The 17558-nt window shown below is 36.4% G+C and overlaps 2 protein-coding genes across 3 annotated transcripts; both read right to left on the bottom strand.

Moving 5' to 3' along the window:
• Nucleotides 1-1211: 1211 nt before the first annotated feature.
• LOC135193502 (leucine-rich repeat-containing protein 70) lies at nt 1212-3953 on the bottom strand. The gene is made up of 2 exons (XM_064216242.1): nt 2384-3953; nt 1212-1434 (listed from the first exon to the last, which is right to left on the bottom strand). The coding sequence occupies exons 1-2, from the start codon at nt 3475-3477 to the stop codon at nt 1233-1235; spliced, it is 1296 nt and encodes a 431-aa protein (XP_064072312.1). The 5' UTR covers nt 3478-3953; the 3' UTR covers nt 1212-1232.
• Nucleotides 3954-4876: 923 nt separating this feature from the next.
• On the bottom strand, nt 4877-14673 carry LOC113395315 (integrator complex subunit 7). Of its 2 annotated transcripts, none has more exons than XM_064216231.1 (16): nt 14500-14673; nt 14015-14429; nt 13831-13943; nt 13552-13685; nt 13060-13248; nt 12778-12935; nt 12347-12473; nt 12015-12190; nt 11469-11654; nt 10798-10928; nt 6820-7198; nt 6323-6524; nt 6032-6243; nt 5660-5738; nt 5282-5488; nt 4877-5000 (listed from the first exon to the last, which is right to left on the bottom strand). In XM_064216231.1, exons 1-16 carry the CDS (start codon nt 14585-14587, stop codon nt 4944-4946), a joined length of 2853 nt encoding a protein of 950 aa, XP_064072301.1. In that variant the 5' UTR covers nt 14588-14673; the 3' UTR covers nt 4877-4943. The 2 variants fall into 2 exon arrangements, with proteins under 2 accessions (XP_064072301.1, XP_064072302.1); XM_064216232.1 differs by having other exon boundaries at nt 5282-5476.
• Nucleotides 14674-17558: the final 2885 nt, after the last annotated feature.

Raw genomic sequence — 17558 nt, 5'->3', positions numbered from 1 at the left:
CTTCGATCCAGCGTATCCAGTCAGTGTTAGTAATATGTCAAACTAGGTTAAAAGTAGTAAATTGACTATGGTATCATCTATCTTTGATTAGTTTCATTGCAACGTTTGTTTACTTATAAATAACACATATATTTACAAGAATTAATTTACCACGATCGATTGTGATTTTAAGCAAATGTTTTTTAAAGTCCAGATTCGGTCTTAAATCGCATATATTTTTCCTTTAATCAAAGGTTACTAAATATACTTAATTTATTGTTTAAAAAATCACAACTACTTTTAGTTTTGTAAATCTAACAGATACCTACACTTCTGGTGCTTTTGCCTTTATATTAATTTAAGGCACTTGAATGATCATATCTATCTATATAGGTACGATAATGTCTAGTAAATTCGTTTGATACGCTCTCAGCTACAAACATATTCATCTTAATAATTATCTATCTATATTTATAAAATAACCTGTCCCGACTGGCTGATTCATCATCGCCGAGCGTAAACTATTAAAGTTAGGGCCATGAAATTTGATGAGTAAGGTAGTTTTATTGAAAGGAAGGAATTTTGGAATTTATACCCCTAAGGGAGTGAAAAGGGGTTGAGAGTTTATATGGAAGTTCGTCACTTTTGAAGTTAGAAGCATGAAAACATTATTTTTAGGCTACTGATTAAAATTGAGTAGATATGTTTATAAGCGTTTCTGAATAATCTACCCCTAAAGGTCGAATTAGGAGTTGACATATCGTATATAGATTAATTGGGAAGTCCGCCTCGCCATAACAACTAATGAAGCAGAAGGTCAAACTTTTAAAATGGCTAGAATAGAAACCTACCCTAAGAGAAGACTGTTTTTCGCATGGAATGTTATAATTATGAAGCCTGTTCGAGAGTTCGAGAGTCTGGTGGTTCTAGCGCATGAAAATCGAACCAGAAATTTGGTATACAAAGAGGTCTTGAATAAACGAAATATTTTAAATTATTCTGTAAATATATATAACTTCCACAGGAAAGCCGTGGGCATCAGCTAGTTTATTTATAAAAATATTTGCCTTATAAGTTAGCCAACCAACGTGGCACACGACTGTTTTTTAATGTATCTAATGTATCAGGCTGTACATGCTCCAATTTGGGCTAAGGCCTTTCTCATTCGAGGAGGTGGTAAGAAAGGATGTACATATGCTCGTATAAAAACTTAACATTAGTAATCAAACATGTTTTAACTGATAATAATTAATTTATTTCTGTCGTAAATTGTCTTTAGGCGTTGTATTGTATAAAGAAAGGTACAAAATTGTCACCAACGCAAGCAACAAGTATAACACGTGGCCAGCCGATATTCCGAACTGGGATTCTTCCCACGACGACGTATCACAGACGAAATCTTCTTCTGCCAAGTCAAAAATTCTTCTATCGAAGAGATTATCTGGTGACGAGCATCTGAAAAAGTAATAAAGATTTTAAATACATGTGCAAATATACAAATTCATATTCAATATAAGTATTTAATTAGTTTGACAAAAAAAACGACCCCCTGAGTTTCTTTCGCCGGTTCGCAGGTCCGGGTGTTTCCTTTTCCGAACCGGTGGTAGTGTTTAATTTGACTATCAATAAGTAAGTATAATGCTTCTATATTGAATAAAGGAATTTGAGTTTTAAATGATATAAATATCATTTAACTAATGTCACAATACATTAAGCACTTGATAGTAGGGCTTTTTACAGGGGGCCTATTACGGTTAGCATCCGCAACAAATATTTAATAGCAACAGTTGCTATGCTTTAACCGTAATAGCCCCACTGATAAAATATATACCCACCACTCATCGTATGTTCCTTTTATTTATGATAAGGGCAAATGGGCCACCTGATGATAAGGAAAGTGATTACTAGCTATATTAGCTATATTATTGGTAACCCTAATGTCACCAATGCACTACCAACCTTGGAAACTAGCCATGTTCCTTGTGCCCGTAGTTACACTGACTCATTTACCCTTCAAAATGGAACACAAAACCACAAAGTATTGTAGTTTGTAGTAGTTTGGCAGTAGAATATCTGATGAGTGGGTGGTAGCTACCCAGACAAACTTTCACAAAGCTCTACATGTCAACTGTTACTTCGATAGGTAAAATGAAACAGATATACACTAATAATAATAGACTAAACTGTTGTACAGCTTTTTTTGTTTAAGTAACTTATAAATATTTGGCTATCAATCCCTTAAAACACGGCCTTTAACAACGGCTAATCCCACATAAATACTCTTAATATTTAAAACATCTGAACAATGTCATCGAAATTTTATATTGAGAAGAAAAACACTTGTGTCCTTTACTTGTTTATTCTAGAGAAAAAAAAATAAGTTTATCAAAGATATATTTCTTACCTGAAATTATCAATTAAATCAGGAGCTATTGGTAATTTGCGCAACCAGGCCAGTCGACAGTCACACACCCATGGATTCTGCTGCAGGTCCAATCTCTTCACCTTCACAAATAAAACTGACAAACTTTCATCAAGGGTAGATAGATTTGAGCCTTTCAGTGATAGATTTTCTAAATAGAAATCGTAAGTGTCGCTCAACAGTTGTCTGCCAAAAGATAGATTGCTGAATTCTTTCAATTTTTTATTATATTTCAGTTCCAAATTAGTAAGCATTAATGTTGCGAAAACATTTTTGGAGATCTCTTCTACATCCAGACCGTTAAGCTTCAGCTCTTTCAAATACACCAAAGGTTCTAACTCCTCTGTTGTTATTTTATTTATGGGATTATTTGAATAATCCAAATATTCCAACCGCTGAGGTAGCTTAACAATAATGTTAAGATTATTATTAGATATTACTAACTTCCTCAGTGTGTTGTCAACTGGTTTGAAATATTCCAAATTTAAATTATCTAAGTTGACACCGCTGATAGAGATACTCTGTATATTTAATGGTAGCCCGTAGCCTTGTTCATCAAACAGTGATCTTGTTTCTATTTCGTCTCCTATATTATTATTGTCAAGAATGATCTCTTTTAAATTCACCAAAGAGTTGAAATTCAGTTGACTCGTAACAGTGAATTTATTACTGGCCAGATTCAAATATTCCAGCTTTGTAAAACCATTAAAGGAATCAGGATTAATGTGTGTAAGTTCATTTTCACTTAAATCTAATTGCTTTAGCTCAGGTAGGTTAAAAGAAAGTAAATTTATTTCTTTTAAGAAATTTCTATTTAATAATAGTTCAACTAATGATTCTGATTGGAAAATACTCACAGGTTGAATGCTTGTTAAGTTACTTTTGGATAAATCCAAGGTAATGGATGCATCTGGTAAAATAGGATTCATTTCAAGCACTCTTTCATGGAAGGAGCAGTTTACTACTACACCGGTAAGCGGTTCACTTATTTCCTGACAGTCACATATGTCACAAAACATTACACTTTCAGTTTGAAAATAAACCATCAAGGCTGAAAATAATATATAGGCGCGCATTTTTATAAAACTATGGGATTAAAAGTTTAAATAATAGCTATAAATAGTATTCTATATCGGTAAAGATCGAGATATTTTGTGAAGAACTTCAAAAAAATTTTTTTTATAATAAAATATTTGAGCAAGTTTTGTCAAATCATAGTTTATAGGTTGTATAGTCAAGATAACAATTGTAATTTCTGGACAGTACCACCAATGTTGTCTTCAACCTGAGTGACTGTCATGACTTATTCGAATTCCAATCAATATTAATTAATCCTCAAAAGACTAAGTCACTTGATTCTTGACTAACTACAAGCAATGCTCTCTGACTTAATCGCGTTTCACTGTTATTGGGCATTTCAAAATTCTTTGTGTAACACTACAGACACCATCCTTAGCAGATTTTGTTTTTGAATTATAAAGCAAACGTAGAAATAAACATTGATGATAGAATAATAATTTTGCTCCGGCTTACGAGATCATTTGACGTCTTATATAAGTCTATTTGTTAATGACAGATGTCTTAGGAAGTTGGGACAGAGTACATAAGACTTTGATGGGTTTTATTTGTTCATCTATTTTCCACGTTCCATTTTCTGATATAAATTTTATATATTTAATTTTTTCAGTTAGGTAATACAAAAAAAACATCTCATTCATTAATTTAGATTGCAGATATAGGGAGAGTTCTGACCGTAAATTTATATCGTTGAGGTTTATATCGTCAACGTATAATGTCTTAATTTGCTTAAGCAAATTATATGTACTTAGTAAATATATGTATTTATTAATATAACATTCGCACTAGAATTGAGCCTCGGGGCTTGCCGTATGATATTATTCGAAATCGTTATTCGCTTTCATGAATATTAATAAGTTGATGCCTATTTGTCAAAGACGATTTTAATAAAAAAATTTAAACACAATGCAAAGGCCAGGTGAATTGTAAAACAATATTTATGCCTTACAGTTTAAACGCCTTTTGTTCGTCGTCATATAGACCTTAGACTTAATTTTTTTGTGAAAAGTACTTTATGTAATTGTTTGTTCGAGATAAAACAACAGTAAAAATGGTTTTTAAACTGCAAATCCAAAGGAATCACAGAATGCCTTAGGGATAGGGAAGTCTCAAAAGGTGAAAGTGAAAGATGTAAAAGCTGTTACTTATTATGGGGAATCGATAGATTGATTTAGTTGACTGATCTGTATGTCTTGGCCTTATTGCTAACTCAAAGCTCTGCAGTATTTGTAGTTAAAAAACTAAAGACTATTTATTATACGATATTTGTGCTGCAGAAAAGGATTATTCGAGTAACCTATAACCTAGATAATACATATTATGAAATGTTATGAATAAAATCCAATAATTAGAAGGTTTATTTATAAATGAAACAAAGGTTGTATTTAAACATTTAATGTCGTAGTTAATTATTAAAGTATTATATAGTATAGTATATAATATTGTATAAATAAAGTATTCCTAATTAAAACCGTCCTCTAGTCGTTTGTGCATTCCCTTTGGTCGTTGGATCCTCGTGAGCCTGAAAGGTTTTTTTTTTTTTATAAAATTATTATATATTTTGAAATTTTAATATATAATATTAACATAAAATTACTATCGGACACGTTCAGAAATTATGTGCAAAATAAAAAATAATCTGGCTAAATACTGAACGCTCATTGGTCGCCTATTGCGTCATTGACTGCTTCCGCCCAATGGCTGTCCAGATTAAAGACAAATTAGTTGATTCGACTTTCGAATGAAACAGAGTTCTATTTGCCAATATATCAAATAGGGAAAACAAGTGAGTGGGTCTGATACCTTGATGACAATAGCCGTCCTAGGTCCAGTGTGCCAAAGCTCGCCTCGTTCGTCGACGAAGGCGGCCTCCACTGCCACCGTGTAGAGGCCGGGCGCGTTGACGCTGACCAGCTGCTGCGCTGAGAAGAAGTCCCGCACTGGCGTCACGGTCTGCACCGCGGTCAGGACCGGCGGGATGTTCGTCAGCTCCACCGTCTGGAAGGATCGCTGTTATTAACGGTTATGCAAATTCTTACAGAACATTAATTAACAAAATTTGAATATAAATTTAATCAAGCACTTAAAATAAGTATTCAAATAATAATCATGAAAGTAATAAAAAAGTTAACATTTTAAAAGGAATAAGAATTCTAAATAGTTGTAAAACTTCAATAATACCTTTTCGTTAGTGCGCGGGTGGGCGGTCGCCGTAACGGTTATTTGTACTCCTTTCACTTGACGTTTCGTCTTCCTTTTCCTGTCAAATATATTTTTTTAGTGGGAGGGCTGGTAGTCTCTTTACTATCAGCTCGGATAGGTACGACTATGTCATCAGGTCTACTACTGTACTTTTTATTGCTTTGCAAACCGAAATCGGTTTCAGGGTTGCATAGGACAGTGTAATTACATGCATAATGAAAATAACACAGTCGACTCATCATCGGCGGTGGCATCATCGATGGTTCAATGAGTACCATCAGATAGACGAACGCTCGATGAGCCACTTTCCCGCTCAGATATATTATCCATCGATTCCAATGGCGGCCGTACCCCTGCGGCGCCGGCAGCACGACGCCCTCCAGCTTGAGCGCCAGGCGGTGCGCCAGCGGCAGCGTGGCGGCGTGCTCGGCGGGCGGCGGGCGGTGCGCGGGCGACAGCGACACGCGGCACAGCGCGCCGCCGCCGCCGCCGCCGCACACGTCGCGCGGCCAGCACGCGCCCGCCGCCAGCGCGCGCACGCCCGCCAGGATCGCCTCCGCGTGCTGGGGGCGGACGTAGGGGTAGGATTAAGCGACCGCAACAGTATACTCGGCAATCAGGCTACTCTCCGTACCCACTTACCCGGTGTGTGATGCCGGAGCTCGTGGTGGGGTTATCGAACAGCTTGGAAGAGATCTTGGCGAGGGCGACCGAGGGTGCCAACATAATTGTCTCCTCTAAGCTTGTGGCTTTTATTTCCTTTGTAACCGATTCCGGTCGCTCTTGCTGGCTGGAGGTTATCCGGTCGAGGAACTGCGCCATTTGGGCGTACGTGTGTTGAGAACTGAGTTTTAGGTAAGGTATATTATTGCAATAGGTTTATGACGGAAATTTTATCTAGAGTGATATTTAACTACGCACATTGTACACAAAAAACAAATCGCAAATAATACTAGAAAATAATAAAAAATAATTGAGTAAATTCACAAAGTGACAAAATGTGTATGATAAAGTTGCAAAACTATACCACATCAAAATGCATTGCACCTGCGTTAATGACGGTAGCTGCGAACTAAAACCGAAGACGTTATCGACCGTTCAACGCGAGCACGCCACGCACGGCGGTCAGACAAGGATACATGTGCAGGTGGCGCAGCGTGGAGTCGTGCGCGTGGAAGGCGGTGCGCGCCAGCGCCGCGTAGCGCTGCGCCTGCGCCGCCAGCGCGCGCGCCGCCGCCCGCAGCGCGCCCGCCGCCGCGCCCGCCTTGGCCGCCGGGTCGCGCGCCGCCTGCGCGTGCGCCAGCGCGATGGCGGGCGGCGGCTGCGTGCAAAGCGCGCGCGCGGCGGCGGCGGCCCGCGCCAGCGCCGCCAGCGAGCGCGCGCGCACGGCCGCCCACGCGGGCGCCAGCGCCGTGCACGCGCCGCAGCCGCTGCAGCCCGAGCAGCCGCCGCCGCCCGCCACGCCGCCGTCGCCGAAGCTCTCCCAGCCCGCGCTCGCCTCCTCGAGTCCGGAGATTCCTGCGACGCGCACGGCGGGGGATGAGTTAACCTCGAAACGCTGAACGGGCGGTTACGACCGATGCGATTTGCCGACGACATTGTCATCGTGGCGGAGACTCTATAGAATTTGGAAGAGATGGTAAATACCTTGAGCGATTCTTCAAGTGGAGTCAATAGTACTAACTCAAAAGTTACTCTTTTTCAACATCTAAACATACAGTCATGTTTGTTAAATACAATTATATATGTATGTTATGTCTCCTGCCTGGAGGTCAACAAGCATTAACTCCACGCTTTTTTATCATCAATATAATCTTGTTTCGAATAATACGCATTCTTTACCAATGTATTTTGTACAAATGACTTGAATCTATGAAACGGCAAAGTTAAAAATGTCTGCAGAATTTGATTATAGAAGCGGATACCTTGCCCCAAGAATGATTTATTGACTTTGCGGAGTCAGAAATTTGGCGTCCTAAGCTTATCCTTACTTCTTGTGCACATACAATGATTACCACTGATTTTATCAAAGTGATCAACGCTACTGTGAACATACATAATATTGTTGTAAATATATTGTGACGCAACAGTGAGTATTCCTACTTTGTTAAAAACATCCCGAAGAGAGTCTCTAGCTCCAAGATTATAAATAGACCGGATTGTTCTCTTTTGTAAAATAAAAACAGATTAAATATCTGCAGCATTACCCCAAAGTAATATGCCATATGACATAATACTGTGAAAATAACCAATTTATATATAATATATAATACTAGACGAGCGGTATCAATATCAGTTAGTTGTCTAACTTTTCTAACCGCGAAATCTGCAGAGCTGAGTCTTCCTGTCAAGGACGATAAATGAGGACTCCACTGAAGTTTGGAATCCAATGCTATTCCCAAAAAAACCGTAGTATCGGCTACATCAAGACGGCCACCATTTAAAGATATATTATAATTTTGCTCACTTTGAGTAGGGTAAAAACTACATATTTTGTTTTTTGAGTATTCAAAACTAAATTATTTACTGTAAACCAATCGTGTATCTGTGATAATGCACCGTTCACATCGTCATAGGCAGTTTTCTTTCCTGTCTACCTTAAAAATCAGCGAAGTATCGTCAGCAAACAACACTATATCACAAATACCTTTAACATAGAAAGGAAGTCATTTCTATATACTAGAAATAGAAAGGGACAGAAAAATTATCCTTGTGGAACACCCATTTTTAACGTAGATCCAGAAGACTTTATGCCATTAATAAAAACTTGCTGGTCTCTTTGACTTAAATATGAAGCAATGAGATCAAGAGCTTTACCTTTAATACCGTAGCATTTGAGCTTATACAGAAGCGTCTCGTGTTCTACACAATCAAATGCTTTAGACAAATCACAGAATACTCCAATAGCATTCTGTGATTTTTCCCAAGCATCGTAAATATGTTTAAGAAGTGCTATTCCCGCATCAATTGTCGAGCGACTTCTTGTTAAACCGAATTGCTCACTATGAAAAATAGTATTTGTATCGAAATGGACGAGAAGTTGATTTAAAATATTTTTTTCGAATATTTTACTTAAAAATTTAAATACTGCCAGTATTGAAATAGGCCTGTAATTACTGGGATAGCTTCTGTTTCCAGTCTTAAAAAGTGGTAAAACTTAACAAGTCAGGAAATGAACCCGTGTCTAAAATCTTGTTAAAAATTACTGCTATATACGGAGCAATATCGTATATGTCGGCGGGAAACGACGTATTTAGGAAAAACACGTGTCCGGAAATTATTATTTTAATTATTTTTAATAATTGAAAACTGTTTGATTACTAAATTAATAATATTTAGTGAATTTTGAGATGTTAAATTAGTTTGAAATATTTTACCGTCCATAAATAGGTGTTATATTGTGTAAATAATGCCCCCACCAATTTTTGTTATAAAAGGCCGAACGCCCGCCGGTATCGAGAGGCTTGTTCGAGCCGTCGGAGCGATCGGACCTCCTCAGTTTGGAATAAATCAGAGAAGAATATTTCCTGAGTTTAAATTCATACCTTCGAGGATGGATAGAAATCCAAACCGTAACATTCGTGACGTCAGCAATGCTGACGTCATGTTTGTAAAAACAAGCCGGAACAAGCTTCTCCGTCATATATGACGTTATTAATAAATTTTACCGAGATGCCCCATATGTTGTTAGTTTTTTTAATATTGATAGTTTTAAATACTTTTATGACGTCTACTGCAGAAACTGTTTCAAATGAAAAATCAATGACGCATTTAGAAACATTATTAATTAATAATTTAGCTGCATCTAATGTAGATGATTTTAAATGACATGTTATTTTATTAGGTATGTCATTAAAAATATTTCAAATAAATTTGCAACTTCTAATTTAGAATTTGTGTATCTACTATCTGTGTTCAATTTGATTGGTATCATTTCCTTTTTAGGTTTTCCACAAACACTTCCAATAACATCCCATGTGGCCTTTAAGATTTTGTTCTTTATGTATAAAGACTTAGCATAAATGCATACTGTTTTAAATATTTATTGACGTATTCTAGAAAGGCTACGTTTCGATTCCACTGCTTATACCATATAGCTTGCACCATATAGGCCGTATAATTTATTTCTACTTTTATATAAAAGTAGAAATAAATACCAATAGTGGCCCAGTCACTAAACTTTCATTTCGAATTATTATAAAATGATTTCATTTTAAATATTTTATTAAATTCTATTAATATTAATTCAAAAAATGAATTATAAAGTTCATTTGGATCTTGTGTCGTTAGATCTAAATTAGATAATTTACACGCCACAATATCTTTAAAACAATTTAATTTATTGGCCGTTATTGGCCTGTATATAATTCTTTTTGGTTGAATAATTTCTTTGTGTTCCAAAGAAAACTTCTGAAGCTAAGCACCTGCATCAGGCTATACGTGAGAATATCACCTCTTGTTCACAATTACCATCTTTACGGGATCCAATGTAGACTCTTCAGAGTCCAATTTTTTTTATTTTTGTCTAGTTCTGAAGCGACCGCTCGAAAGCCTTCGCCTTAAGTTCGGCCTGAGCGAAGCTATCTTCCCCGACGAGAGCTACAACATTTCTCCGCGGACTCAGACTCAGACTGACTTAAGTATCCGTATCGGAGTCGAAATCGAACAGGACGAGCGAACGTTTACGATCAATGTTAACATTGGAAGACAATTTTGTGTTGCCGTACATAGAATGAAACTACATACAATGAAACAACAGCTAAGTGCTGGTCGTATATAAAGTGTTTTAAAGAATGTTTTTAACTAAAATAAACTTCTAATGCTAAAAAGCTGGATATAAACCGAATCTTAACTAACTATACTTTCCTATCCTATAATGTTATTTATGGAAATTTTGAAAATATATGGAAATATTGCGATTAATCAAGACATGCTTGTTGTCAACAAATTAAGTTTTCTTAATTAGGTATTTTAATTTTGTATCATTCATGTAATAACTCAGCCACTTGCACTAATGATTGGAGTAATGTAGTCGCCGGGGTACCTCAAGGTGGCATTTTATCTCCTTTATAATTTCACACCTATAACATTGACATAAACACTAAAACGGTTGGTACCTTCTTCTAATAGTCTGGCATCAGCTTTGGCAGCTCGATACAGTGCCGTGAGCCAGCGCTGGGCTGACTCGCTTGGTGCTTCTTCGGAGAGTCGCTTTAGAATATCAGCAGCCAAGTTCTGATGTCCATATCTATAGAAACATTTTAAGATATAGTTGCGTTTACAACTTTTTTTCGATTGAAGATACACTTTAATAATATTAATTTAAAATGGTCTGGTTATTGAGTGTAATAAAAAACAATATTGCGCCTAAAATTCTACATTTTCTTCATTAAAATTATCTATTTTATATATCCACTGATCTGCATTTAGATGAAATGCCATTACTATGTTGTAAGGAATTGTGTGATCTCATCTGAGTAGGTACCACTCACTTGTCACTTTTTCAACCACTAACAGCACTACTTAGCATTGTTGCGTCCAGTTTGAAGGGTGAGTGAGACAGTATATTTACCAGCAAGCCCGTTTATTACAAATTCCCAAAATGAGTGGTGCATTTACGACAGAAGGAATTATTACTATTGTTTCAGAGTCATGTCCATAGGCCTTGGTGCCCGCTTACCATCAAGTAATTCATTTACCTATATCTAAGTATTATAAAATTAAGTACAGTATTTAAATAGAGGTGATCTCTATTAAGCAGTTTCAGTTATGCCAGTGAATATCTGACCTTAAAGCCGCCCTGGCGACCCTGTATCTCGTCCAACCGTCAGCTTCCTGGATGGCATCCTTGATTTTCAGTTCCCAGGATTTGTTGATCCTATGCGTGAGAGCCGCCCCGGCTCGCTCTTGGAGCAGCACGGTGCAGATCAGAACGAGGGTCGTACCATCGTAGGTTGGGTCTTTGCAATCTTCTCTGAGTTTTTACAGCAAAAAAAGTTATTTAGTTAGGTTCATAACTTTGAAATTTACAAGCAATATAACTAATAGCTGATAATTTTGTATCCTTGAGTCGCCATGAGCGCTTGCCCTCAAGCCATTTGTTAGCGGTAAGCATAGTTTGTATTATAAAACTGCGAGAAAAGAGATTCAGCAGACTTTATCAGCCTTTTGAAATCTTATATGTAGGTATATCTGTATAATTGATAATTCATATTGTGTATTACAGTCGTGGTGGTCCACGTGATGGTGACCTTGATAAGTCAAAACGACCACTCATAATGGTGGAATTATCTCTTTTCCAGTCATTTTAGAAATATTAGTTTTTTGTTCTTACTTGGCCTGTTCCAATGTCGGCAGGAGATGCGGCAGAGCTGGCGCCCCGAGAGCACCCAGCGCCGCCAGTGCTTCCAATAGAGCCATCTGCCGCTTCCCTCCGGCGCAGAGCTGAGCACCTACCACCGCTGCAGTCCGCTGCGCATACAGCGCTGGTTCCGCTGTACTAAGTTTCACCTACGAACATTTAAGTCATATAACACACTGCCACGTGGAATATAGATTCTAAGCGACACTGACAATAAGCTCGGTAGTTACTTTTTTATGTGAATTAAATCAAATAATTGTCGCTTAAAAGTTAAGAATTTGATCTTAAAACATGACAGAACTTACCAGACAACGGAGAGCTATGCGTAGTGGCTGTATGTTGTAGTATCCATTGGGAAGGCCAGTGGCAATGACCAGAGATTCCAGCGCCAACATCAGATCAGCTCCTTCCACCGGGAGGCATTCTTCATAACTAATACAATGATTATATGATTAATATCCAGTTATAATATTTAAGTAACAATTATTAGTTTTTATTTTTGGATAGAATAGAATTAAAGGCTTACGAAGGAAAGCGTAATCCATTAAGAATGTACATATGACTAAGAAATCATATATACCTACTAGACATTTACAATCCATAAGGAAAACAAATGTTTTTTTTTAAATATGAAATAGTATAATAACCAAGCTCATTTACTTCGAATGTCGGAGTGCATGCCGGCACTTTGATAAAAAAATATGTTTGAATTAGTTGTGTTTTGTTGGCGACCCACCAGTGCACGACGATGCGCGCGAGCACGTCGGCGGCGATGGCGGCCTGGCGCAGCTCCACGCTGAGCGCGGCGTCGCTGCAGAACTGGCGCAGCGCGCTGGGGGAGCCGCCGCGCGGGCTGCCGGCCGCCGCGCACACCGCCGGGCAGCGCACCAGGATCTGCGCACACCGGGCCGATTACAAGCTTGTGGTTAAATTGACTTGAATAGCACTTGTAGCTAGCATATAAATATATTTGGTCAAATCACCTTTATTTTTTCGTTACTAGTTTTCTTAACCTTACCTGCATAACTTGTAGGCAAAGCATCGTATGTTCGGGGTCCTGGGTGTCGGTCGCAGCGTGTACGAGATTCTGAATGCACTCAGCTGGCCATAGGGCGGCATGCTCCGCTAACTTTTTTAATCCCAGCAGTGCCGCACGACGGACAGCGGAACGAGCATCGTTCATAGCAAGGCTGAGCAGAAGTTCCACCTGTAGGATTTAATAAGAATATTGATATATCAAAAAGTAATTTTGTTTTATTAATTACAAATAGAGCATTTGTTAAATCTTTCTAAGATATAGATTACCTAATAATATTTGTAATGAAAAAACCTTTATACATTTCATATATGAAGTATATCTCATCATATAGATCATATAAAATATTATACTTAATCCTTATTACAACCTTATTCATAAAGTTTTTGAACTTTCTTAAGGATTATAGAAATAATTTTACAATTTATTTTTTTTAGATATTTAGATTCACTATGGTATTTATAGTTGAATTACCTGATCTGGCACATGGACAACTGTATCGGCAGCAATAGCAGTAAGAGCAGTGATTGCAGCACGAACTGAGCTGGATGATGGAAACCTTTCTAAGAGCGACCTGAGTAGCTTCAGCACACCTTGGGCACGAACAGCTGTAATAATAATATCATACCAAATAAAACATAATATCATAACATAGTTTGGCATCAAACACTATATTGTCAATGGTGACAGAACGGACTACAGATTAATAATTTTTTTTTTTTTTTACGATAATATATAGATTGAAATAATTACCTCCACCATGCACAGTTCTTAGAGCTCTTACGAGTTTAGCCCTTCGTTCTGCACCTGTGCTCTCACATTCCACCATATCTGACAACTTGTTACACATTGCCACAGCAAATGTACTAAAATAATTTTAATAATATTAATGAGTTATTAAATATTACTTATACTTAAGTATAGATTATTTTCTTACTTAGAATGAGCGGCAAATCTTGTAGTTGCATATATAGCAGCATCAACTTCAACATTGTCGTGGCTCTCCAAGCCTCGTCGTATTGCATGATGTACATTTTGCCTCTCCGGTATAATCCCAGCAACAGCACCAAGTGTCCGTAGTGCTAGAGCCCGTGCCACTGGATCATTAGAGTGTAAGACACTGTATACTCTCCTCAGGAATTCATCAACGTTTAGAATCTTATCCAAATGCTTTTCACTCTGCTGGCACACTCGTAAAACCCACAAGCGTAGAAAGTTGTTTCCCATACGAAAAACATCAGACAATTTTAAAAAAGAAGAGTTTATTAATATTGGAAAAGGATATTTCTCAAACAACCTCGGAAATCTAACGATAGCTTCACACTGCTCTCCAACTTTACCCGATCTGAGGCCTGTAAAGAAATTATTTATTTTAATATAGTTAAAATAATTGTTATTATTTAGGTTATATAGAATTCTTACCTTTATCTAGCTCAGTTAATGCTGAATTAGCATCTTGTTCTGGTTCCCCTGAACTATCGTTAAATGTATTTAGTCTAACTCCGATCATTTTTCAGTATAAACAAATCTATTTATTTATTATTTGTTTTTGACACCGTTCCCGTTGTATATTTTTTATGAATACCGACGGAGTTGACAATTTTTTTATGAATTTGACAAATGACATTGACAATTGTGACAAATTGAAAGTCGAGAACAGGTCGTAATTATTCCGTCCTAGAATAAATATAATTTATATATATTATATAAATATATAATAAGTAAAGGCAGCTTATATAGTAATTATGAGTATACTATTGGTAATATAATAGTGTAATCTAAAATATTTTTTAAATTTGTAAACACTGCCTGAAGCGCCATCTATACTAAAATTCTTCATTGCGATTTGTATACTTCTTTTTATAAACATTAGATGGAACTAGTATTCAGAATAATGAAAGAAATGAATTCAGCTAAATTAAAGGCATTGTTGGGAAATAGTCATAACAAATAATAAAGCTAGTATTTGTATATTTTGCATATAAACAATTTGGGAAAAAAAAAGAGCAAAATGGTTTTGTCAAGACACCGGTGTGTGTATATTCGCAATTTTTCTAATAATAAGTACATGAGTGATGAATCATATTTTTTTACTATTTATAATGCTTATAAGGGGTACACCAAAATATTAATGTATGTATATAAATAATCTATTGAATAGGCGTAATGATATTGTATAATTAATAAAACTGAAAGTTGAACACTATAAGAGTAAATTCATTTATAAAATGTTTGATCCATTTAATTATAGTGTAAATTGTTTAAGAATTAAGCTTAAATAATATGTAATAAAATACTGACTCTGAAGTGTTCAAATAAATATGTGAATAATTATTAATAAATTAAAAGGTACTGAATAGATGGATAATGTCTTATAAACTCGTTAAGTAAGTATTTTAAAACTATGTACAGATGTATTTAAAAGCATTTAAAAGAATGTGGTAGATTAAAAAATATTTCGCTTTCCGTTATTTATAAAATCCTTTGTCTGCATTAAATTATTATTACGTTTATATTTTAAAGTTAACTGTACTTCGCATGGTTTCTCTTGGTCAGATAATTAAATAATATAAACTCTATAATTAGACAAAATTTATTACACCTATTTCACGTAAATTAAAAATTACGCTATGTTAAAATATATGTAGCTTCGTAGTAGCAAATTATATCTAAAATGTCACGTCAATGGAATTTTCGTATCAAATAGTTTGTTGACGGTGTTCACTAACTGAATCCCGATATTATTACACCTCAGCCTTAAATTAGTGCCAAATTCGAGCGAAGCGATGTTTAGACACACCCGGTTCAGCTCTCAAAGGCGTAATTACTGCTACCTGTGTAACTAGAGCCGTATGCGATTATTAGCGGAGCGAGATGAGCTCTCTAAGCTTCAATTATCTTTGCAATCTTTACACTATAGTCTCGAATGAGAATTTTGTATGAAAGTATAGAATTAAAATTAATTAACAATTGGTTTAATTATGATACGTAAGGATCACAGACAAAAATCTCCATTTATGAAAATGTTCTTACGTGAATCTGTTTATCGTAGTCGCCTCATTAGTTTCGTAGGCTGTTTTTAAGACTACAGCTCCCGAGGTCCTCGGTTTTTCAGTCGAGGAATTTACAGTAGCAGCTCAGAGTGAGGAAGTTGGTTAGAAAGCACGAAAAGCTGCTATAGGTACCGACTATGAAAATAAGGGTAGGTATATAGATTATATGTAATTCACTATAATAACTCCGACACTTATATGTTTAATTATGTACTTTTATTTACGATTGACCGACGTTGCCGAATTACGTTCAAGAGGAAATTACTTTAATTTAACGTAGGTACTGAGATGTAGTGAATAGATTATATTAATTAAATATACTTATTAACCATTATACATTATGTAACCTACTTTGAACCTATTTAATGTACGATCTATTGCAAATAAAGGCAGTATCTACACAGCAGTCTCGGCTTTCATTCCTCTCTTAGGGCACCACATTACATGGCGACCCTGCCTAAAGTAGATTCACCGCGATTCCGCCACCGCGTCGCCGACCGATTTTACATATGTGGAGTGTGATTTATAAACAACGTGTTCTCATCACAATGCAATCGTCGGGTAATGAAACGAATTCGATTAAAATTTATAACAGCGACACTAGTGTATTAAAAGTGTGCTTCGAAAATGGGGAAAGAGCAGTCTAAAGAAGAGAACATCGTGATAGCACAAAATACAGCTGGGGGCACAAATGATGCACCAATTGAGGAGTTCCGATTTCATATGAAAACGTCGAGCATCCTGTTATGCGTGGTGATACTCTGCCTAGTTTTGGGAGTCCTATATGGGGTATTTCGGATATATCGGAAATGTCATCTGAGGTGGATACGGCAGGAATTTGAGCTGAACGCGAGCGGCAGCAGGGTGCGACAACTCTCTTTTCGACGGCGCCAGAGTTACCCCGATTTGAAGATGCAATGTGTAAAAATGCAGCAAAGTGTAAAAGTGTTAAAAAGCGTATAAAGTGGTGTCAAGTGAAGTGCGGTTATTTTCGGAATTTCGGCAAGTTTGTGGACATTATTTAGTGGACTGTAGCTTTATTTACCAACGTATAATCAATATTGTTATTAAATAATATAAAAAAAAAAAAGTAATTAACCCTACCTAGTATGATTAAATAAGTGCGGTTATTTTCGGAATTTCGGCAAGTTTGTGAACATTATTTAGTGGACTGTAGCTTTATTTACCAACGTATAATCAATATTGTTATTAAATAATATAAAAAAAATAAGTAATTAACCCTACCTAGTATGATTAAATAATTGTATAACTAAATGTATGAAACTAAATATATAATGTATACTCGTGTATTATTATAAATGTTACAGTTCTTATTAATGTGCGGACGATCCAGGGTTCCAAACAGGTATGTTAATATTCTATTATGCATAGTAAGTATTTTTAAACTCTATGGCAACATTTTTAAAG

This window comes from Vanessa tameamea, chromosome 11, assembly GCF_037043105.1.
Source record: "Vanessa tameamea isolate UH-Manoa-2023 chromosome 11, ilVanTame1 primary haplotype, whole genome shotgun sequence".
Classification (NCBI taxonomy): domain Eukaryota; kingdom Metazoa; phylum Arthropoda; class Insecta; order Lepidoptera; family Nymphalidae; genus Vanessa; species Vanessa tameamea.
The sequence above is the reverse complement of the archived record's forward strand: the minus strand, read 5'-3'. Positions and strand labels throughout refer to the sequence as shown.

What these genes read in the sequence shown, in the direction of transcription:
- LOC113395315 (XM_064216231.1), bottom strand. Translation starts at nt 14,587, where the DNA reads ATGATCGGAGTTAGACTAAATACATTTAACGATAGTTCAGGGGAACCA. An exon ending in GCATAGCTCTCCGTTGTCTG is followed by an intron (nt 12,191 to 12,346) that starts GTAAGTTCTGTC and finishes AAATGTTCGTAG; the next exon opens with GTGAAACTTAGTACAGCGGA. An exon ending in ACGCTGCGCCACCTGCACAT is followed by an intron (nt 6,525 to 6,819) that starts GTATCCTTGTCT and finishes CCTAAAACTCAG; the next exon opens with TTCTCAACACACGTACGCCC.
- LOC135193502 (XM_064216242.1), bottom strand. Translation starts at nt 3,477, where the DNA reads ATGCGCGCCTATATATTATTTTCAGCCTTGATGGTTTATTTTCAAACT. An exon ending in GATTTAATTGATAATTTCAG is followed by an intron (nt 1,435 to 2,383) that starts GTAAGAAATATA and finishes TTACTTTTTCAG; the next exon opens with ATGCTCGTCACCAGATAATC.